We start from the raw sequence: 23510 nt of genomic DNA, 5'->3' as shown, positions 1-23510 counted from the left end.
GTTAACAACTGGTGCTCAACATGGCAGATGTGCCTAAACGTTTCCAAGTGTGTTCAGATGAGTGTTACACGCAAGAAGGAGCCGCTGGTTTGCACCTATAGCATCAATGATGTTCCATTAGCTTCAGTAGACCAAATTAAATACTTGTATTTGCATATCAGTTTCACGCTAAGCTGGAGTGGTCATGTGCAATTAATTGTTTCCAAGGCTTTGAGAAAACTTTACATGCTAAGAAATCGCATGATGCATTGCACTCCTGAAACTAAGCTTGTGGCCTACACGACATGAGTGAGACCGCTATTAGAATATGCGGACGTAGTTTGGGACCCGCACACGAAATGTGACATCTATTGCATTCAACGCGTTCAAAAAAAGCGCCAAGATTCATCTTCAACTCTTACGGCAGGCACGTGTCCATTACTAACCTTAGACATTTAAGCGAACTTCCAACGCTAGAATAACGCAGAAAACTGCATCGACTGCAAATGCTTTACAATATTGTAAACGGTAACATTAAAATGGGCTTCACTGATTACATGCAGTATAACAGCGCAAGGCTAACAAGATAGAAGCACAGTAAGATGATTGTAAGGCCACGAGTTAAAACGAAGGTGTATCAATTTTCGTTTTTTCCTCGAACGGTAGCAGAATGGAACGAGCTTTTATGTGACATAGTCGGCCTATCATCAGTTCATGCGTTCACAAATGCCGTGCAAGATTATCTGTGATGTTATGCGCAGTTGTCATTCTTTCTCTTTTACAGCTTGAAATGTATGCGGGTAACCATTTATTTCGCGGTATTCTTCTGTTGACGTAAGCTGTCCTTCGGTTCACATGCTTATTTGTTTCGTTGGCCGTTTCACTCCTATTCTGAAATGTTGTATGTATCTAGCGGGTGTTCAATAACTCGATCCTGTACGTGTTATTGCTCCTATTATTGCAAATGCTGTTGGGCTTGTTTTTTATGTTCGCGTCTTGAGTTCACATTCGGCCGCTAGTGCTGTTATCATTAGACATATGTGCATTTGTTCTGTTTTTCTTTTGCTGATGTACCCACTCCTGCCATGGCTCCCAAAAGACAGCCGGCAGTATCTGATAAATAAATAATAAATAAATGACGAACTCCTTTATTTGCGATAGCAGTGACTGAAGGTCAGATGTGGTGGCCAGGCTTGAGAGGGTGTCCTCCGGGACGTTAGGGCGTCGCGTGAGAAGACGCTGTCGTCGCAGCTCGTCGTAACTCTGACACAACTCGATGACCTAGCTCAGAGACAGTGACAGGGTTCTTCGAGAGCAGCATTTGAAAGGCGTCGTCGGAAATGCCTTTCATGATATGTCACACCTTGTCAGTTTCTGCTATCGACGGGTCGACACGCCGGCAGAGGTCGAGGATGTCCTCTATGTAGCTGGTGAATGTCTCACCAGTTTGTTGGGACCGGCCTCGTAGGCGTTGTTCTGCGCAAAGTTTGCGCACACAAGGGCGTCCAAAAACATCTCCGATGCAGGTTTTGAAGGTCGTCCAAGTGGGGATATCCGCATCGTGGTTTCTGTACCACAGCTTGGCAACATCCGTTAAATAAAACGTCGCGGTACCAAGCTTTGGGGGATCGTCCCATTTGTTAGTAGCGCTGGCTCGCTCATAAAATTTCAGCCAATCCTCAACGTCTTTCTCGTCGGTGCCGCTGAATATGTCGGGTTTTCGCAAGAGCTGGGCACCGGGACAGCTCCTGCGTGGCGAAGCCGGTGGGGGTGTGAAGACAGCGTCGTCAGGCATGACGGACGGCAGCTTTCAGCTACGCAGTTCCAGGACTGGGGAAGACCACAGCACTCTCCACCAAAATATAATGTAAATGCAAGATCAAAAGTGGTATCAGCCTCGGTACAGAAGCAGCAAGAGCTAGCCGGGTGTACGGGCAGCGTAGCAGCAGCCACTAGGCAGTCTTAGCTCGTGCCTCGCGCCAACGTGTCGATGTCGCTGCAGTAGTGGGAATTCCTCTTCACTTCAGTTCAAACGACTGCATTTCTTGAAGCTATTAAAAGTGAGCACTTTGCACTGGGAGGTGATTTTAGCCTTCTCGGTATTAACGGAGGGTTGAGTTGTTTGCCGGCGGGTAATGCAACAGGTGGTTTATACACAGCGTCTTTTGAGCGTACGCAAAAGGAATAGCTTGCATCGGTTTGTAAGAGAACCTTCTTGTAATGATCGACACTGACAATGTTCTCGACTTGTTGTTGGATTTGCATGCCAATCTTGACATTAATCTGCAGACGGAAGCCATATTTTTAGGTTTCTCGAAAGCGTTCGATACGGTACCCCATAAGCGGCTCTTAATGAAACTTAGATCTTTAAATATACATAATGACATAGTAAATTGGATTGAGGAATTTCTAACCAACCGCTCGCAGTTTGTCTCCATCGATGAAGTACACTCTAGGCCTGTTCCAGTAGCGTCAGGTGTCCCCCAAGGCTCCGTACTCGGGCCCCTTCTCTTCCTGATTTACATAAATGACCTAGCTTCATGTGTCTCCTCTTGTACCCGTTTGTTCGCCGACGACTGCGTAATATATCAACAAATTACCAACCCCACTGATCAAGCCGCTGTCCAATATGACTTAAACCACGTGCAAGAATGGTGTGACCCTGCCTCATGAAACTTAATCCCAACAAATGCAAGATCGTTTCATTTCACCGCCGCCACAACCCCTTTCTGTTCCCTTATGTAATTGCTAGCGTTATCCTCGAACACGTGCAGTCATACAAGTATCTCGGTGTCACTATATGTAATGATCTAAACTGGTGCACGCATATTACTAACATTATATCATCAGCGAACAAATCTCTGGGTTTATTGAAACGTCACCTCCGGCATGCACCTAAAACTGTCAAGGATAAGGGCTTACAAGTCCCTTATCCGATCCAAATTGGAATACGCATCCGCAGTCTGGAGCCCACACCAAGCCTATCTGATCGACTCACTCGAGGCAGTTCAAAACCGTGCAATCAGGTTCATTCATTCTTCGTACTCTTACAATACAAGTGTAACATCGCTCAAAAAAGAATCGGCTATTTTAAACCTTGACATTCGCCGCCGCATCTCTAGTCTCGGCCTTTTTCGTAAGTTTTTTACAGCACCCTTCGTCATCCCTACATCACCCCACCGGCCCGCATATCTCACCGCACGTGTCATTCGCTTCAAGTTGCCCGGCCGAGGATTAAGACGACTACCTTTTTATGTCCTTCTTTGTTCGGACAGCAAAAGACTGGAATGACCTTCCCCACGATGTCGTCACCACTGAATGCTCATCATCATTTTTTGATCGATTCTGTGTCCACTTTTCGTGATAAAAACTTGTGGCAACAAAAAAAAAATAATGTTAACCCACCCCTTATGTAATACCCCCTCGAGGGGTCTTTCAGGAAAATAAGGTTATGTTATGTTATGTTATATGATGGGCAGGACATAACATCAAACGTATGTTTTTTGCCTGACATAAGCGATCATAGTGTTACGCTGGCGAATGGTACCTTTTGGAATATAAAGGTATCAATAAAGGCTCCTAGATCTCTGTATGCATATAACAGAGTCAACTACGCTGCACTAAATTTAGCACCTTAATCCTATTTTCCCACTTTGCACACATTAGCGGATGAATTGAACGCGCAGCTGCTGAGGGGATTATTTAAAAACAATCTTTCTGAAGTTCGAGATTGGTTTGTTCTCCTGCTACACACTCTTCTAAAAGTGCGAAAGATAAAGTATGGTTTAAGAGACAGCTACGTTCGTTGTTACGGAAAATCAAAAGAATCCATATGCTCAGCAGAAATAACAATTCGGGTATACGTCACTACACACTGCTAGCTCAATTAAAACGTAGCTCACCAAATCATCCAAGTGCCCCTACTTCACTAACGCGAGTCAGAAGCTGGTGAATGATGCTAAAAAAGTTTGAAAATACGTCAAGAAACGATAAACCTGACACTTCCTTGCACTGGCCTGATAGGATTTTAAACAATGATTCAAGTAAGGTTGATGTTTTGATTAAATATTTTTTCAGTGTTTCAGTCTAATCCTAAATAACTAGTGGAGTTCGTGCTGTTGATTCTGTTTAGGTTGACGAAATGTGTCAGGTTGAAGTAATTGTGACGGGAGTCAAGAAACTATTGTAAGTCTTGAAACGCACAAAAGTGAATGGTCCGATTGATATACCGGCATCACTTCTTATAAACTGCTCAGGTGTTGTATGTTCTTATCGAGGTCATTTGTTTCATATTTATTGCTGTTATAGCATTATTCCTAATGACTGTACATTAGCGCGTATGGTGGCAAATAACAAAAGTAAACAGAAGAACAGCGTTGAAAATAATAGGCCAGTATCAGTGACTACTATGGTATGTAAATTTATAGAACACGTGATGAGCATAATGTCTAACTTTGTAAGCAATAACCTTCTTTGACCTAGCCAGCATGGGTTCCGGCAGGGACTTTTTTGTACGGCGCAACTGATAGAAATCCCTCATGAGCTTACTTTAGCAGTACGCTAGTACCAAATAGTTGACTGTCTATTTCTGGATTACAGAAAAACCTTTGATGTTGTTACGCATAGCCCCCAATCACTAAACTGTGACACTACAAATTAGATGCCAAGGTTATTGAGTGGAAATCCTAGGATCTTTGCTGAAGACAGATGCGTGTGGCTCTGAATGGTTGTTCTTCTAAATATGTGTCTGTGACCTCTGGTGTACCGCAGGGGTCAGGTTTAGGACAGATTTGTTTTTGGTATCTAATAATTACATCACTTTGGGTATCTTATAATCATTTAAAATGTTCTCAGGAGACTGTGTGGTATACAGGGTCATCAATAGTGATTGGGAGAAACTTTAACTGTAAAACAATTTAAATTTGATTGCTCCGTGGTGTGAAAAGTGTAAGAAAAATGTTATTGAATGTGAAAAAGTGTATACGTCACTTTTACCAGGAAGCTCTCACATTGCAGCAATCGTTACGAAGTTTATACGGACACTCTTCAATAAATTTCAATATTTAGGCGTATTTTTCACTGCTAATCTGAGGTTAAACTGACACAACAGTCATTAATAGCAAAAGTTGGGCTAGTTGGTGGTTCATACTTGGTAAGTAAAAACAGCGCAAAAATATAGACAAGGACAGTTCTTGTCCTTGTCTATATATTTACTTCCCAAGCACTACAGACATGTTAGAATGAAGGCTAAGGGTGTACTAAGTTTTCTGAAACGTAAATTCAATTGCTCGCCACTGAAGCTCATAGACCAGTTGTAGTTTACACATGTACGTAGTATACTCGACTCTTCTTGCGTCTGCTGAGACCCATATACAAAGAAACTCGTGGATAAACTTGAAAAGAAGTGCACAATGGAGTGGTCTAGTTTTTCATTGGCCGTTATGGAAAAATGCACAGTCAGGCAGACAGCAAAAAGAAAAAGAGGATTGAAAAGACCTCTTTTTGAACATAATCATCGTAACCTTAGATTAAAAGTTTTCTATAGTGTTCCCCATTCCAAAGCAGCCAAACGCAAGGAATTGTATTTTCAGCTACCGAGCTATGTTGTAAAAGATGGAATCATCAGCTTCAAATAGATGAGATGCCCATCAAGGGTGACGCTTGTCGCTACTTTTTTCTTTGATAGTTACTATACGAGACGAACACCCTTCCACCTGAAATTGTTCGTACTTGTCGAAACGGCGTTTTTTTATGCTTTATGAGTGTATTGTTATGTGTTTATTTATATGTCATCTACCCTCTATGCTGTGATGCCTTTTGGCGAAGCAGGTACATAATAAATAAAATAAAATAAAATCAAATAAAGGAAGCGAGTTGCTTTACCTTAAACCTACATGTCCGCAAGTCGATCTGTAGTCACGCCAGCTCTTCTTCGACGGTTTTGAGGACCACATATTGCATCGCTTCCTCGACAATCTGCGACAGCCTGAACCTCGATAGCAAGGTAACTGAAACCAGCGGATGCATAAAAAAAGTGCGGTATGCTCCTCATCTCAATGTGCTCGCGCCCATGCACAGGATGAACCATGTACAGGATTAATAACATGATTGGGAGCTAACGATCCGTAGTGGGTCTAACAGCACAAAATAAGTAACAAAGTGCGTACGCAACAGGAACACTTTGTTGCGCCCACTCTTCTTTAGTCCACGTTCATTTTGCACTGATCTGCTTGTACCAACTGAAAATGGACCCTACGCTATATCGCTTTAATAACGCCTAGGGGGCCAACTGCGTTTCGCCGCTGCAGCAAAATTTGGGGGCGAAGTCTGGAAAAGTGGCTTCCATGAGACGTAGGACTTCTGTGGAGCTCGACACAGTCAGAATAAAACTTATCATGAAGGACAGTTTTGCAGCCAAAACCTCAAATTTTTCCGGAATAATTTTTTTAATATATATATATATATTCCTTTGAGCATCCGGGTCCCGTGTTCGCTCTTAATTTTTACAGGACAAACACACAAACACACTCATATATATATTGTAACGAGGGCAGTGGGCATGGAGCTCGGGTATAGAAAAGGAAGACTTGCTGTGATCGCAGGCTTGCGTTCAGTTAGCCCTTGCGCTAAATAAAACTCTCGTTCACCGAGTCAACTCCTGACTGTTCAACAACCCGTTTCAAGTGGTGGAGGTTCTGGGTACATCTGGTCCTCATCCTGGAACTTCGCAGCCGCACACTCCAACGACCTTCTACAATGACTGATCAGGGGCCATCTCAGGCCGCTACTCCAGATCTCGCACCTCCGGCAGCGCGACCCCCCCATATTTGGTGGCACAGAGGACCAAGATGTGGACAACTGGATTGCTGAGTATGAACTGGTGAGCGCATACAATAAGTGGAACGCAGCCGATAAGCTCAGAGTTTTTACCTGACCGACGTGGCAAAACTATGGTATAGGAATCATCAAAGTGATTTCAGTACCCGATCGGAATTGGCTAAAATCCTCTCGAAAGTCTTTGGCCGTCCTGCTGTCCGCTGCCTTCGTGCTGAACAGCGCTTGCGGGGCAGAGTACAGAGAGCAGATGAAACTTTCATGAGCTACATCGAAGATGCGCTCTTTCTCTCCAAGCTCGTCAACCCGACTATGGATGAGGCAGGCAAGATAAAAACAGCATGAAAGGAATCGACGATGGTGCATTCCAAATGCTTGCTGCGAAGTGTCCCCAGATGGTCGCCGAGGTGATTCAGCTCTGCCAAAGTTATGACGAGCTGCGTAGGCAGCGCACTTCTACACGTTGCGCTGCTCAAGACACCGCGGACATCTCATCCCTCGGCTATCACCATGCCACCGCCGACCACTCTGCGTTGATGCCACTCATAAAGCAATTCAAACGCGAGGAGGTCGCCCGGCAGCTATCTATAATAACAACAACTATTGAGCCGATGGCACCCTTGTCGCCTTCGCTTCGCCAGGTCATTCAGTCGCAAGTTGCCGAAGCATTGCCGCCAGCTCAGGCTCCACCAACTGTTACCGCACCACTAACATATGCAGCTGCAGTTGCTCGGCCACGTGCGCCAGCGTCTCCAGCCATCTACGAAGCTACTCGCCACGTTTATTCACCAACGCCACCTGCCCGCTCGCTGACCGTCCCGTCTCCGGCTGTATACGAAACAGCTCAGAACGTTTATATGACGCCGCCGCCTGCACGAAAATTTACGGTACCTTATTAGGCGAACAGTGCACCTACCGTCAACCAATGGCGCAGTCCAGATAATCAGCTGATATGTTTTTCATGTGGCATCCCAGGCCACGTAGCTCGTCACTGCCGTCGTCGCAGCTTCCCCTCTCATGACATTGCAGGGGCCTCACATTACATACCCACCATGTCCACTCAGCCGCGATATCTCGTTCCTTCCAATCCACCTCTAGACGTACGTCCCGGTCGCCGACCATCCGGTTCAAGCCGTTCACCTTCTCCTCATCGTCGATCTATTTCTCCAATGTTACGTCGCAACAGCCCACCGCGAGGGGAAAACTGACGGGCGTAGTTCCGAAGGCAAGAACTGCGTTGGCAGCGAAAATTTCAAGACCTTACTGTTTTCTCCCGTACGAAATCGACCTCTATGTTGATGGCATTAAAGTGCACGGACTTGTTGACACTGGAGCTGCCGTATCTGTAATTAGCGAGAAACTGTGTCGAAACTTGAAGAAAGTGACCACTCAACTTACCGACCTATCTTTGCAGACCGCTACATTCCATCATATTCAGCCTTCAGCTCTGTGCACTGCACGAGTCGTCATTCAAGGTGCGATGTACGTCTTCACATTTGTAGTTTTATTCCGTTCTTCGCACGACGTTATCCTTGGGTGGGACTTTCGTCAAATTCTGCTTTGGTCGACTGTGCTCGTTCCGAACTTGCGTTATCTGTGCCGTGCCATGACTCCGACGATGGCGCTTCGTGTAGAGTGTTTGCTGCTTCTGACGTTGACATTGCGCCTTTCTCAGCTGTTGTTGTCTCGGTGTCCTGTGCCTCCCCTCCGAAGTCGCCTGTGTTGTTTATGCCATCGGTCACATCTGCGTGCCGTCGAAATTTCATGCTTCCGTTTGCCGTCGTCGTTTTTCGGAATGGTCACGCTGCCATTTGTGTGTGCAATAACTCGGACAGCCCTTCATCCCTACTACGTGAAGAATGCCTGGGAAGCTACGAACCTTACGAGTGCATTCTTCCGGCTACTAGACCCGATTATACAGTTTCGCTTCCAATTTGTGCTGTCACTCCTACCAACGCGCCTAATGATGTTCTGGACGCATTCTCGGATGCCATCGACTCTGAGCTCACACCAACTTAGCGCCAAGAGATTAGAAATCTTCTACTCCACTTTCGCTCTTTCATTTCATTTCATTTTATTATACCCCTCAGGGCCAGAGGCATTACAGAGGGGGAGTGGTAAAAGCACAAAAAGGTAACAAAATAAAAGGAACAAAATATGCAAGTACAATAGAGACGCACTATAAGTTAGAAAGAGCCTGAGTATACAATATTAGCTACAGAATTGCGAAAATGTTTACAGTTATTAATGTTTACAATGTCAGCGGGAAGGCCATTCCAATCGCGAGAGGTTCGTGGTAGAAATGATTGATAAAAGTACTCAGTATTACATGAAGCGAATCCAACTTTGTGACGATGATCAGTGCGATGGAATACATAAGATGGTTGAGGGATGAGTCGATCGCGCAGATCAGGATGATGATACATTTTATGAAACAAGGCAATGCGTGACACTTTTCTGCGCAGTGATAATGATGGGAGGGAAAGGTCTGATTTCATAGAAGTTATGCTGGCGGTGCGACTGTAATTAGCGCGAATGAAACGTACAGAGTTGTTCTGAACCATCTCTAGAGCAGTAATTAAGTTGATATGGGTGGGATTCCACACCGATGTAGCATACTCTAATTTCGATCGGATTAGTGTTTTATAGAGCAGGAGTTTCAAGGAGGAAGGAACGTGATAAAAATTTCGACGAAGATAGCCTAACATGCGGTTAGCTTTGTTAATTAAGTGCTCGATATGAGCAGACCAGTTTAGGTTTGCAGTAATGTAAACACCGAGGTATTTATATGAAGTTACTGATTCTAAATGAATGTTATCAATGTGGTATGGTGGTGGACGGGAAGATTTTCTGGAAACACGCATGACTTTACATTTATTAATATTTAGTTGCATTAGCCATTCACTGCACCAGTCTGCGATTGCGCCAAGATCAGACTGAAGTGAGGCAACATCATTAGAGTTCGTTATCTCTCTAAAAACAACACAGTCATCCGCGAATAGGAGAATATTAGAGTTAACAACGGAAGGAAGATCATTAATATAAATTAGGAATAATAAAGGCCCAAGGACTGAACCTTGAGGAACTCCCGAATAGACATCTGTAAACTCTGAGTTAAAGCCATTAAAAGAAACAAATTGTGAGCGGTTTAAAAGGAAACACTCAATCCATTTCAGTAAATTAATACCAATATTAAGCGTGTTTAGTTTAAGCAGTAGCAATTTATGACAAACCTTGTCGAATGCCTTAGAAAAATCTAAAAATATGCAGTCAATGATCGATGATCGATCTAGTACTTGATGTAGCGCATGAGTAAAGGTTATTAGCTGAGTTTCACATGAGTAATGTTTTCTAAAACCGTGTTGTGCTGAACAGAAAAAAGAGTTGGATTCTAGAAAACCGACAAGGTTAGTGAAAATAAGATGCTCAAACATTTTACAACATGTGCTGGTTAAGGAAATGGGGCGATAGTTAAGTGGAGATGTCTTGCTTCCAGACTTGTGAATTGGAATGACCTTTTCCCAATTTTCCACTCATTTGGAAGAATGGACTGATCAAGAGACTGTTGAAAAAGTTTAGTTAAGATTAACGCAGCGCAGGCCGAAGTGTTTTTCAAGAACTTGTTACTAATATTATCACAGCCGGGAGCTGAATGAAGGCTAAGTCCACCAATGAGCTCAAGAACACCAAGTGTACTGATTAGTATAGGTGGCATACTTTCAAAGGTATGGCTGTTTGTTGTGGGGTTATTAACAGCAGAATGGGCAGAAAAGTTCTCAGCAAATGTACGGTTAAAAACTGAGGCACAAATATCAGATGAAATGGGGTCGCCAGAGGAATCGGTCAGTGTGATAGCGTCATCGGTTGAGGGATTAAAAGTTCGCCAGAATTTCTTAACATTTGTGGTTAACATGGAAGGTAGTACATGGGAATGAAAATGTTTTTTTGCATCTCGAAGGGCCTGAATGTACAACGTAGACGCTGTTGCATATAAAGCCCAACGTTCATTAGAAGGCGAAAGTTTTGCGGCGCGAAAGAAACGCTTTTTCCTGTTTGACAAACGCCGGATATGGCTGTTGTACCAGGGTGCATTTGAGTTGTTGGTTACACTGCGGTGTGGGATGTACTGTTCAGTGAGTTGAATTATTTTATCTGAAAACATATTCCAATTAGTTTGTACACTGCGATCGTCAAAACCGTCAAGAAAAAGATCAGTGAAGGTAGAAAGGTCATTGTTGATTGCCTCAAAGTCACCTCTGTTATAGTCACGAATGATTTTCTTCTTTTTCTTTGTTTTCGGGTGGGCTAAGTTAATGGAAAAATGTAGAAGCAAATGATCGCCAAGACCCGGAAGGTACGTTATGGGCGATATTATATCGGAACTGTTTGTTAGAATTAAGTCTAATGTGTTTGCAGCGTGAGCTACTATTCTGGTTGCTTGTGTACACATTTGCTGTAAGGAAAATACCGAGCAAACGTCTAAAAATTCGCGAGCTTGGGACGAAAGCGGAAATATTAAAGGGGAATGGGAATTCCAGGTTATGTTGGGAAAATTGAAATCACCCAGCAAGAGCAACGGCGATGTAGGGAAACGCGTACTAACAACGTTTATGGCATCTTGAAGTTCGCTACTGAATGTAGGCGAGGGTGAGGGTGGGCGGTAGCATACCCCGATGACTACATTCTGGTGACTAAGCGTTACCACAGCCCATATCATTTCTAGATTAGTATGAACGTGTACAGATGATGATGGGATATCGCTGGAAATAGCCAGAAGTACGCCACCGCCTCTCTGTGTGCCACGGTCGCGACGAAAAAGTGAGAAGCGATGAGCGTTTAAAAATATCTCAGAGTCGCACACTTGCCCGCAGAGCCAAGTTTCAGTTAACGCGATAATTTTAGCGGAGCATGTGTCGATCGCTGATGATAGAGAGTTATACTTGTTAAGAACACTTCTGATATTAGTAAACAGGACCGATATGGAAGCTACAGTCACATGACCACTGCCCCTCGCGCTTTCCTAGGGCTTGGAAGTTGCAGGCGGGGCAATGGTTTGTGTACTACGATTTGGAATGTTGATGATTGCATCACTGTTTGGGTCGTACATGTAGCATTTTTGGTTCAGAAGCAGCTTGTTGTAGCTGAGTTTATGCTTGACGGGGCCTGGTTGACTCTTGGCAAAATCAAGTAGTTTTTTCCGAGCTGCACGTGTAGCGGGTGAAAAATCCTCTTCTACAGTGATGTTATGTTTCTTTAGGTGTATATGTGTCGCAAGTAACGCATCTTTTGTTTTATAGGATAGGCATTTAACTATGATTGGGCGACATTTGCCCTGGCTGAAGGTACCCAAGCGATGCGCGCGTTCAATGGCATCAGAGGAAAGGGGAGAAGAAAGGTGGCAATTGAGAGTGGAAATAACTTTTTCCTCTGTCATTGCCCAGGTTTCTTCAGAATCTGGGATGCCGTAGAAAATGAGGTTGTTGCGTCGCAGTCTGTCATCGTGATCCTGCACGCGTGTTTGCAATGAGCATACCTGAGCGGAAAGCTGATCTGTCTGAGTATGGATGCTACTAACTTCCTGGGTAAGTTCTTCTAGTTTTTTATAATTTTCCTCCAGTACTTCAAGCCGGTTCTGAATAGCAGTGATCTTGGTTTCGATGGATTTCGGTCCAGATTTAATTGCTTTAACTTCAGCTGCTAATTCGGTCTGTACCTTCGAACTTTCCAGTGAGCGGGTGTGAACATCTTTGAGCATTTGGAAAATGACCCTCATCTGTTCCGCGGGATCTGCGGGTAAGGATGCTATGTCACCGAGCGTGTCCGAACGCTTGGTAGGGGGCCCGGGGTTGCTCTCAACATCGCCAGCGCGTAGCAGCAAAAAAGGTATGAAAAAACATTCACAAAACACTTCACACAACACCCGTGGACACGGGACCAGTATTAAGCAGAGGTTGTTATTTTTCTTTGCATATAAAGAAACGTTTGCACACACCTGCATTGCAAAAGGGAAGCGATTCAGTGCTTGTACAGAAGCACCGATCCCGTGTCCACTGAATTGGTTTGGGCTGCGCTGGCTTCTTAAACACTTGGTTGAAGTTGATGCTGCTGTCGATCCGGGGGGTTGCTTGAAGACGAGTTCATCAAGAATAGGCAGGGTAGGCATGGGCGCGAAATCACGAGGCGGAAAGATCACCACGTCAGACGCGCCGACGCCTAGATGTTCCAGCGTCGAGGGTAATGAAGGAGCGCATATCACGCCTAAGGATGCACTTGATAAGAAGGGCACGAGGAATGCCAGCTGAACCTGCATTGCAAAAGGGAAGCGATTCAGTGCTTGTACAGAAGCACCGATCCCGTGTCCACTGAATTGGTTTGGGCTGCGCTGGCTTCTTAAACACTTGGTTGAAGTTGATGCTGCTGTCGATCCGGGGGGTTGCTTGAAGACGAGTTCATCAAGAATAGGCAGGGTAGGCATGGGCGCGAAATCACGAGGCGGAAAGATCACCACGTCAGACGCGCCGACGCCTAGATGTTCCAGCGTCGAGGGTAATGAAGGAGCGCATATCACGCCTAAGGATGCACTTGATAAGAAGGGCACGAGGAATGCCAGCTGAACCTGCATTGCAAAAGGGAAGCGATTCAGTGCTTGTACAGAAGCACCGATCCCGTGTCCACTGTTCATTCGACCGTGTTCATTCGATCGTTACCAGTCTGGCTTAGGCCGAACCTCTGCGGTCGTTCACCGTATTGACACCGGTCAACAAGCCCCGCTAAGACAGCGTCCGTACCGTGTGTCATCTGCTGATCGCCGTGTCATCGACGAACAAGTGAACGACATGTTGAAACGTCGCACCATCGAGCCCTCCAACAGTCCCTGGGCTTCACCGGTTGTTCTCGTCACGAAAAAAGACGGAGCCATCCGGTTCTGCGTTGACTACCGCCGACTCAACAAGATAACGCGCAAAGACGTATACCCTCTGCCGCGCATCAATGATGCTTTGGGCTGCCTACAAGGAGCAGAGTTCTTTTCTTCGTTAGATTTACGCTCCGGCTACTGGCAGGTGCCCATGGCAGAGAGAGACCGCCCGAAGACAGCCTTTGTAACACCGGATGGACTATATGAATTCACCGTTATGCCGTTTGACCTCTGCAATCCGCCTGTCATTTTCGAAAGAATGATGGACACCATCTTGCGAGGTCTGAAATATAAAACGTGCCTCTGTTATTTGGACGGCATTGTGGTATTTTCAAGCGACTTTGCGACCCACCTCAGCCACCTCGAGGAAGTTCTTACGTGCCTTTCCACGGTGGGACTTGAACTTAAGTTTAAGAAATGCCACTTCGGCGCTCGCAAGCTTGTAATCTTCGGCTATGTGGTTTCTAAGGACGGCATTCTCCCGGACCCTACAAAACTTAATGCAGTTGCGGCGTTGCCAAAACCAACCACCATCAAAGAGGTTTGAAGCTTCATCGGCCTATGTTCGTACTTCTGGCGCTACGTCCGCAATTTCGCCTCCATTATCGCCCCCTTGACCAATCTTCTTGCCGGAAGTTCTGATTTGTCAGCGTGGTCGCAGGCGTGTGATGATGCATTTCAGGAACTCCGTCGGCTCCTCACGACGCCTCCCATACTCCGACATTTCGATCCGTCTGCTCCAACGGAGCTTCATACGGACGCTAGTGGTGTCGGGCTCGGGGCCATACTGGCCCAACGCAAGGATGGCTTTGACGAGTACGTCGTTGCCTATGCCAGCCGCACCCTCAGTAAAGCCGAGAAGAATTACAGTGTAATTGGAAAGGAGTGCCTCGCCATTATTTGGGCAATCGGAAAATTTCGGCCTCATTTATGTGGACGTCCGTTTGATATTGTAACAGACCACCATGCGCTTTGCTGGTTATCTTCACTAAAAGATCCTAATGATCGGCTCGCTCGTTGGGCATCGCGGTTACAGGAGTTTGATATCCGTGTTATCTACTGTTCTGGCCGGAAGCATTCCGACGCCGATGCCCTGTCACGTTCGCCATTGGCTTCAGAGCCTGTCGGCTCGCCTATCTCCACCAGTGCTGCCTTCGCCATCAGCATTTCGGACATGCCTTCCGAGCAACGTAAAGATGCTTGGATTTCTTCTCTTTTGGACTTTCTCTCAAACCAGATGTCCGCTCCAGTTTCCAGGACGCTTCGCCGTCAAGCAGGACACTTCGCTGTTCGGGATAACCTGTTTTACCGCCGAAACTACAGCTCGATCGGCCGTAAGTTGTTGCTCGTAATTCCCAGACATCTGCGCTCGGACATTTGCGCCACGTTCCACGATGATCCGCAATGTGGCCACGCTGCTGTGATAAAAACATGCAATCGCTTGCAGCTGCGATCCTACTGGCGTGGTATGTACCGTTTCGTTCGCCGTTACGTCAGGTCTTGCATTACATGCCAGCGACGAAAAATGCCCGCTCAACATGCTACGGGTCCCTTGCAGCCGTTGCCATGTCCAGCACGAGCTTTCAATCGTGTTGGAATCGACCTTTACGGTGCGCTTCCCTATACTTCGAGTAGCAACCGCTGGGTCATTGTCACTATCGACCACCTAACGCGGTACGCTGAAACAGCTGCGTTACCTTCTGCTACCGCAAAAGACGTTGCATATTTTATACTGCAAAACCTGGTTTTAAGGCATGGAGCACCTCGAGAGTTACTAAGCGATCGCGGCCGCGTTTTTCTCTCCGATGCCATCAAAGCGTTATTGAGCGAGTGTCGCATCATACATCGCACTACCACAGCCTATCACCCGCAAACTAATGGGATGACAGAGCATTTTAATCGAACACTTGGGGTTATGCTGCCCATGTACGCTTCATCCGACCAGTCAAATTGGGATAGCATACTGCCTTTCGTGACATATGTTTACAACACTGCAACGCAAAGCACCACTGCATTTTAACCTTTATTCCTTTTTTATGGACGCGAGCCATCATCAACAATGGATACCATTCTTCCTTATCGACCGGACCCTTCAGAGAGGACTACCGTTTCTCGAGCAGCAGCACACGCTAAAGAATGTCGGAAGCTTGCTCGTGCGTTCTCGTCAATTGACCAGATGCGCCAAAAACATCGCCACGGCACGTCCACCACGCCTATGAGCTTTGCTCCGAACTCATTGGTGTGGCTATGGATTCCTTCTACTCCTCCAGGACTCTCCCACAAGCTTTCGTCCAGGTACCATGGCCCTTATCAAGTTGTACGCCAAACATCCCCTGTCAACTACCTTGTCGAGCGGCTAGATGCATCTCTGGACAAGTGCGGTCGGGGACAAGAAATTGTACACATCTCTCGGCTCAAGCCATACCATGACCCTTCTAAGAGAACTTGTTGTTGGGCTAGTTGGTAGAGCATTTCGAAAATGTGTCCTGTATATATTGAAGCTTTCGAGCTATGAATAAATTAGTTGGAAGTGAGCGCTGTGTGTTTGATGCATGGGTGTGTGCGTGTGTGAGTGATCGTGTCAAGTTTTCACGCTCGAATTAACTTTTCGACATGATTCTTCTGTTTACACCTATCCTTAGGTCGCCAGGATGACTCCCTTATCTCCCGGGAGTGATTGTAACGAGGGCAGTGGGCATGGAGCTCGAGTATAGAAAAGGAAGAAGGCTTGCTGTGATCGCAGGCTTGCGTTCAGTTAGCCCTTGCACTAAATAAAGCTCTCGTTCGCCGAACTCCTGATTGTTCTACAACCCGCTTCAATATGTATGTATATATATATATATATATATATATATATATATATATATATATATATATATATATATATATATATATATATATATATATATATATATATATATATATATAGTACATCATCAACGGAGCGTTTGTCGCGGAGATATCCAAATTACCCTACGAAGTGTGCCGTCATCGGGGACTCAATAATACGGTACGTCCACACGCACTTCAGTCTGAACGACTCATCGACACCGTGCTTCATCTCCTATGGTGGTGCTATGTTTTCGGACATTCCGACGCTACTTGGGTGCAATACGAAAAACACGCGGAACAACTAACCAAATATCTATCTCACGAAATTGCACCTAAGGGCCTCCGCCTAGCCTGCAACCCCTCAATGTCTACACTAAGTAAAGTAGAAAGGGGGAAGTGGGAAAAAACATTACTAGAAGCGTCTCTGCAACTGACTAGGGTCATTGCGGACCATAGTGAGCGTAAGGCCGCCGAATACAGTGTCACGGAGGCCACGCAGAAATTGGTATCTAATCTCGGAGAGCATGAGGCAAGAGCACTGGAAAGATATGAACTAAAAAAGAGAGGCGAAATTTCAGTAGTAAAAGATAGAAAATTCAAGGGGGGACTGCAGAAGCTCCACTGCTCTGCAACAGGAAAATAGGAATGAGGCCGTTCAAGAACGCCAGGGACTTCCCGTACCACAACCTAACTTTGAGGAGAAAAATGGGAACTCGAAACTACAGTGCGATCCTAATCAAAACATCCTTACTCTCGAATATGACGCTGACACTCCCGCGCCACGTGATAGCCAAGAGCAGCCGAAAACCTATGAGAAAAATGTCCTCAATCTGTCAAACACAACACTCACACCCGCTCAGCTTCAACTTTTGTCGAGAGGCTTAACCTTTTGTCCATCATCCGGTAGATTCAATGAATTTGAACTGTACTTAGACCTCGAAAACTTTGCGCGTAATCTCCGCCTCCGTGAATACTTTCATGATCGCAAGGACTGTACGGACGAGAGTAGATTGATTGGTGGTGACAAATCATGGTGTCCAGGTGAGCAGAGGGACAAACACCTCGATATGCATATATCAGCAGTTCAAAAAGATATCATCAGAGCGTATGAAAAAAATCGGCCATTTCGAAACAACATATCAAAGTCAGAACGAAGGGCACTCGATGAACTACGAAAAAACACTGGAATTACTATCAAACCGGCTGATAAAGGGGGCTGCATAGTAATTCTAAACACATCGGACTACTTAAAGGAAGGGGAACGACAACTATCAGACACAAAATTCTCCAAAGAACTTCCAACGGACCCGACTCCCGAATTTGAAAGGGAGATAAAAGTAACCCTAAGCAATCTCCGCCGGGACGAGAAAATTACGGGCAAAATGTTAAAAGCAATGTTACCGGCCCTTTCTGTTCCCGGTCGATTCTATTTGCTCCCCAGTATATACAAGGCAGGCAATCCGGGATATCCGATAGTATCCAGTAACAGCACATCGACAGAAAATATATCAGAATTCATCAATTCTTTAATAAAACACATCCCCCCAAATTTTTCCTATTACCTAAAGGACACAAACCACTTCGTCTGCGAAACTTCAAGTCTCGACATCCCAGGCGGCAGCTTTCTGGTGACCATGGACGTCTTCTCACTGTACACCAACATACCCCACCATGACGGAATAGCGGCTATGGTTTCTGAATATGTAAAATCTGACTCATCAACTAGTGTAAGTGGCGAGGTACTGTTTACACTTCTTGAACTTGTACTAAATTATAACCATTTTGAGTTCAATGGCAAGCATTTCCTTCAGATCAGTGGCACTGCAATGGGCACAAAAATGGCCCCAAACTTCGCGAGCACCTTTCTAGGGGCGTACGGCTGGGCCAGGTGGCGCGCCGGAGTGATACTAGCAGCGCTGCGCGCGGCGGAGAACCGCCCTAGTTGGCCGCAGGCATACCGAGCTGCCGTGCCGCCGCTGCTGGTTTTCAATGGCGAGTAACACGTTGGCGTTCTATTGCGGCTTTCTTCCTCTCGAAAACTGTGAGCTATTTTTTAGGGAGGCGAACCTGACGAAGGGAAAGCTACTCGTGAAACATGTGTTCGAGGTGGAGGAGAGAATACAAGCAGACGAGCATCAGCTGAACGCCAAGTGCGTTTCACAAGTGAAAGACAACGTCGTCTACGATGTGCGTCTGAAGGTAAACGCTCTTTCTCCTTTTGTGTTCTTTCTACCGCTCTTGTCGAATGTATTCGCGCTCAGAGGCTAAGTACACAAAGGTGGTGATACTAAATTGACTTTTCGCATGCAGATTTGCGCTCATACACGGTCCGTAGCCTCCGGGACGTGCTCTTGCAAGGCGGGAATAACCGGCCGCTGTAAGCATGCCGCGGCTGTGTGCGCCTACGTGAATCAGACAACTGACGATACCTGTACAAGCAGACCTCAGCAGTGGGGAAAACCGTCGAAAAAACCACAGCGGGACGTGAACAAGACCATCGCGGACCTTTTCCCAGGTATTTTGATTAGGAATGCATTCGCTCGATTCCTCTTTTCACCGTGGATTCGTCATTGATTTATTATGAGGTTTAACGTGCCGACGCTACACAGACGACGGGGCGCGCCATAGTGCAGGGTTCCGGATGAATTTTGACCACCTGAGGATCTTTAACGTGTGCCGAAAGCTCAAACACACGGGCGTTGTTGCTTTTCGCCTGGGTCATAAAAGCGGCCGCTGCGGTCGGGAACCGAACCCGTTTTCTTGACATACCCTGGTTTCGTGAACTTATCCTCCTCCTATCTCTACTTTTAAACCGAGTGAAAGCTGATTAGTTTCATGCTAGCAGCGTTGCATTCTTCGTGAAAGTAACACCGAAATTGCAATTTCTATGCAGTTGCAAGAGGCTGAGAAAAAATGGCCTCTCGAAGTCTTTCTTTTTACTCTCCATACACGGCTATCTGAATGTTTCTAGAACCTCTCTACACAAAAAAGTGTGTAAAACTGTTCTTCCTCCAAAAGTTGCAGGGATAAATCAATTTAAGTAAAAGTTCCAGTTATTCAACTAGGTGATTCAGAAATTCTAATGCCTGTATAGCCGCTTAAAAGGTAATAAAGCTCGGTCAGTGCGAAGCATATTAAAAAATCTAGGATGGAGCTAATAGTGTAAGTTTGCCTTTAATGACCACTGTTAACCTGACCGGAATTCTTTCTTTTAGCTGGACCCCTCATGTGTGCCAAGGACACAAGGCCATAGTCGCCCACTGATGTCATGGCATGCTATGAAGATTTAGTTTGCCCACTCAACAGTGTTCTAAAGGCCATGAAGATGACGGAGGTAGAGCAAGAGGCCAAGATAGTGGTAGAAAGTCTGGTGTCGACGGTCTCCGCCAACATTGAAAAAAAAGCATCTGGCGGCCCTTCTTAGAAATATGAGTGCTGACAGGACACTGTTTCACCATACGCGTACTGTGTACGACCTCAACATTCAAACAACGCAGCAAGTAAACACAGACTTTGTGGGTGGCCTGTCCTGCGAGGCCAGGGTCATTTATTGTACAGAGGTGTGCTTGGCTGATGAAGTCGTCGACTTCGCAACGCCAACCCGTGGCCAGTCGAGCAATTTTCGGCAAGTTGGAAGACATGTTTACAATAGAGAAAAGTTTTATTAGATGAATGACAGGAGAAAGACAGAGAAATGATCACTCACTTCTTCCGCCGCACAGCCTTAATCCAGGCTTCTCGGTGGTCTGTCTCGTACCACTTGCCGGGAAACGAATAGAACCTGACGATGGGCTCTTTTCCCTTCGTGTTTGCGACGCTGTTGTGGCACCCAACTACACAATATTTAGAGCCCGGTCTTTTCCTCTTAGGCACGCTAGTTTTCATCACGGCGAAGCAGCAAGCAGCGTACTCCAAGCGAATCTGCGGTCGAGCGCGCCCCGTGTGCGGCAATGAATTGGAGCAAAGGCCGCCAGGGGAGGAAACGGCGCTGCACGCGCGCGGCGAAACTTGAGCCGTACGTCCCTATGGCTTCACTTCAAATCCAATTCATTGAGAGAAACACCTTGAAACCTTTCTACTACAGAAGATACTTAGACGATATGTTTTCCGCTTCATAGAGGATTTTAACAAGTGCCACCCGTCAATAAAATTCACGCACAAAGTTTCCAAAACTAGCATTAACTTTTTGGACGTCACTGTCACGGTCAAAAATGACCGCTTCTCAACAAACCTTTACAAAATGCCTACAGACCGTCAAATGTACCTACATTTCAACAGCAGCCACCCAAAGCATGGAAAAACGGGTATTCCATATTCTCAGGCCTACCGGTACCGAAGAATATGCACCAATATGCGCGAATTCGACAGACACGCGGAACACCTAAAGCATTCCTTATTGAAACAAAATTATCCGGAAGACATTATTGACGATGCCATACTACGTGCTCGCAACGTGAACAGGAATGATATAATTAAGGGACCAAACAGAGTATCTAAAGCAACTTCCCAAACGAACCTTGTACTAACTTACTCCTTATCAGCGCCAGGAATCAACAACATACTTTCCCGCCATTTCAACATAGTTAGGCAAAGCAAACGACTAACTTCTATTTTCGCGAAGCCACCTCACGTGGTGTACCGCAGGGATAAAAATCTGAAGGACATTCTTGTCAGAGCAAAAACAAACACCCCCAAATTTCAATCAGGGTGCCATCCCAGCGGAAAAGCTCGATGCAAGGTATGCCCACAGATGATCACAACACGTGAATCCAAAGCGAACTTCTCGGATTTCAAATTCTGCATAACTGAAAGCCTTAATTGTGACTTCAGTAACGTAATATACATGCTACATTGCAACATCTGTGGACAAGAATATATCGGCCAAACACACACGCCATTTCGGCTGTGGTTCAATAATCACCGGTACCACGCCACTTCACTGCCGAAGCTACCTTTATCTAGACATCTGCGCCTGTCAAACCACAGTTTTGAAAATATCAGCGTAACTCTTTTGCAGTCCGGTTTCTCAAACAGGCGCGAGCGCGAACAGCGTGAGGCATATTTTATTTTCAAATTTCGAACATTAGTAGCCGGCATCAACGAGGACCCCGGAAAACTCAACTGCCTCCGAGAAGTAAGCCAGGAGGAAATTGGTGACAAAGATTGATAGCTGGAGACCATGCTCTTTTTTTCTGACTGACTCGTACGTGTACACTGTCCTTTCTTGTTTTTTGTTCTTCTTTTTTTCTTCTTTTTTTGCTTTTTTCCACATGCACATACAAATTGTTTACGTTCGCCTACCACTTAATGACCATTGAAGGGAAACGGACGAAGATAAAAGGTAAAGAGCCGACCAACCCATTAAGGGGAAACCCTTTCTTTACGCACGCCGCACGCCGACCGACCCATTAAGGGGAAATCCTTTCTTTACGCACGCCATCACGGACCCTCCCGCCACCGCGGCGACAATCTTGGGTGGCCCGACACACGTCGAGAACTGAACGGCACGTGATAAGAACCGTATGTGGATGTACACGGACAGTTGGTTTCGTTCTCAGTGTTGACAGTGGTTCTTGCTCTTTTTTACTTTCTTTCTTTTCGTTCTCTTTTTTTCGTCTTTTTTGTTCCTCCTTTTTTTTCTTTCGTTCCTTTTTTTAGTTCCCTCTCACTCTCGCACACATCTTTCAAGGCGAGAGGGACGCGGCAGCAACGAAGTTTGGAAGTTCATGTCAGTATAACTCATCCCCTGATGAAGGGAGTACCCCTCCCGAAACTGTTGGGGAAATAAATATATTTATCCTTGTTGACAATGCTCCCGTTGTGCCATATCCCATACCTTCACGAAGACTAACTGGCCCATTGAATTATTGCTCCCATATATATATATATATATATATATATATATATATATATATATATATATATATATATATATATATATATATATATATATATATATATATATATATATATATATATATATATATCAGTGTGTTTGTGTGTGTCCTGTAAAAATAAAGAGTAAACACGGGACCCGGATGCTCAAAAGAATATATATATTAAAAAAATTATTGCGGAAAAATTTGAGGTTTTGGCCGCAAAACTGGCCTTCATGATAATTTTTATTCTGACTGTTGAGCTCCACAGAAGTCCTACGTCTCATGGAAGCCACTTTTCCAGACTTCGCCCCCAAATTTTGCTGCAGCGGCGAACTGCAGTTGGCCACTGCAGTGTATGTATATATATATATATATATATATATATATATATATATATATATATATATATATATATATATATACTTTTCATTTCCTATGAATTAACTTGTATATACAGAAAATTTGCGTGAAAAATGTACAGCCGTGGAGCTACGATAACTTGATAGCTTAGTCGTTTTTAGGGCAACAAATGGGGCCCTCGGCCCCTTGCACGCTTGCGAAAATGATTAGCGACATGGCATTCGGTTGTAAGCAATGCGGCGCATGTATAGGTAAGGAAACAATGCTGCTTCTGCTGAACTCAGGTGCGACCGTGGAGGTGATCCTGGAATTTGAGCGGAGAGAATCGGTGATAGCTTCAGCCTGCATCGCACTCTTCTACACCTTCACGGGCGGCCTCTACTCCGTGGCCTACACGGACGTCGTTCAACTGGTCGCCATATTTTTCGGACTGGTGAGCTCAAGTGACACATTTTGATTGTCACGTATAATTGCACGCTTTCTTCTCTCATCATTGAAAAAATAATTGAGGATAGAGGAAGGACACTTACGCAAGAACAGTTGGTTCTGACTACAAAAATATACAACTTACATATGGAGAACTCAAGGTATGACATAGTTCTTGCCAGTTTTTTGAAAACGAACGTATCGCTTGCAACATTGTGCCTATAAGGTGACCTAACGTTCAATAGCCGACAGCTGAGGAACCCATTGGGAATTAGGCGGCATAT

General features: G+C 45.3%; 1 protein-coding gene and 1 long non-coding RNA gene across 2 annotated transcripts in view; both read left to right on the top strand.

Moving 5' to 3' along the window:
• The window catches only part of LOC119169931 (high-affinity choline transporter 1), a 192944-nt gene that overhangs the window by 60675 nt on the left and 108759 nt on the right, over positions 1–23510 (top strand). The window contains exon 4 of the mRNA XM_037420928.2: positions 23085–23233. Within this exon, the coding sequence (XP_037276825.2) occupies positions 23085–23233 (149 nt within the window). The remainder of the gene's footprint in view (positions 1–23084; positions 23234–23510) is intronic.
• Positions 10804–13484, top strand: LOC119169182 (uncharacterized). The gene is made up of 3 exons (XR_005109546.2): positions 10804–10946; positions 12255–12395; positions 12542–13484. It is a non-coding gene; the product is annotated as an uncharacterized LOC119169182 (long non-coding RNA).

Source organism: Rhipicephalus microplus, chromosome 2 (assembly GCF_043290135.1).
Source record: "Rhipicephalus microplus isolate Deutch F79 chromosome 2, USDA_Rmic, whole genome shotgun sequence".
Taxonomy (NCBI): Eukaryota; Metazoa; Arthropoda; class Arachnida; order Ixodida; family Ixodidae; genus Rhipicephalus; species Rhipicephalus microplus.
This window is presented reverse-complemented; position numbering and strand designations above follow the sequence as displayed.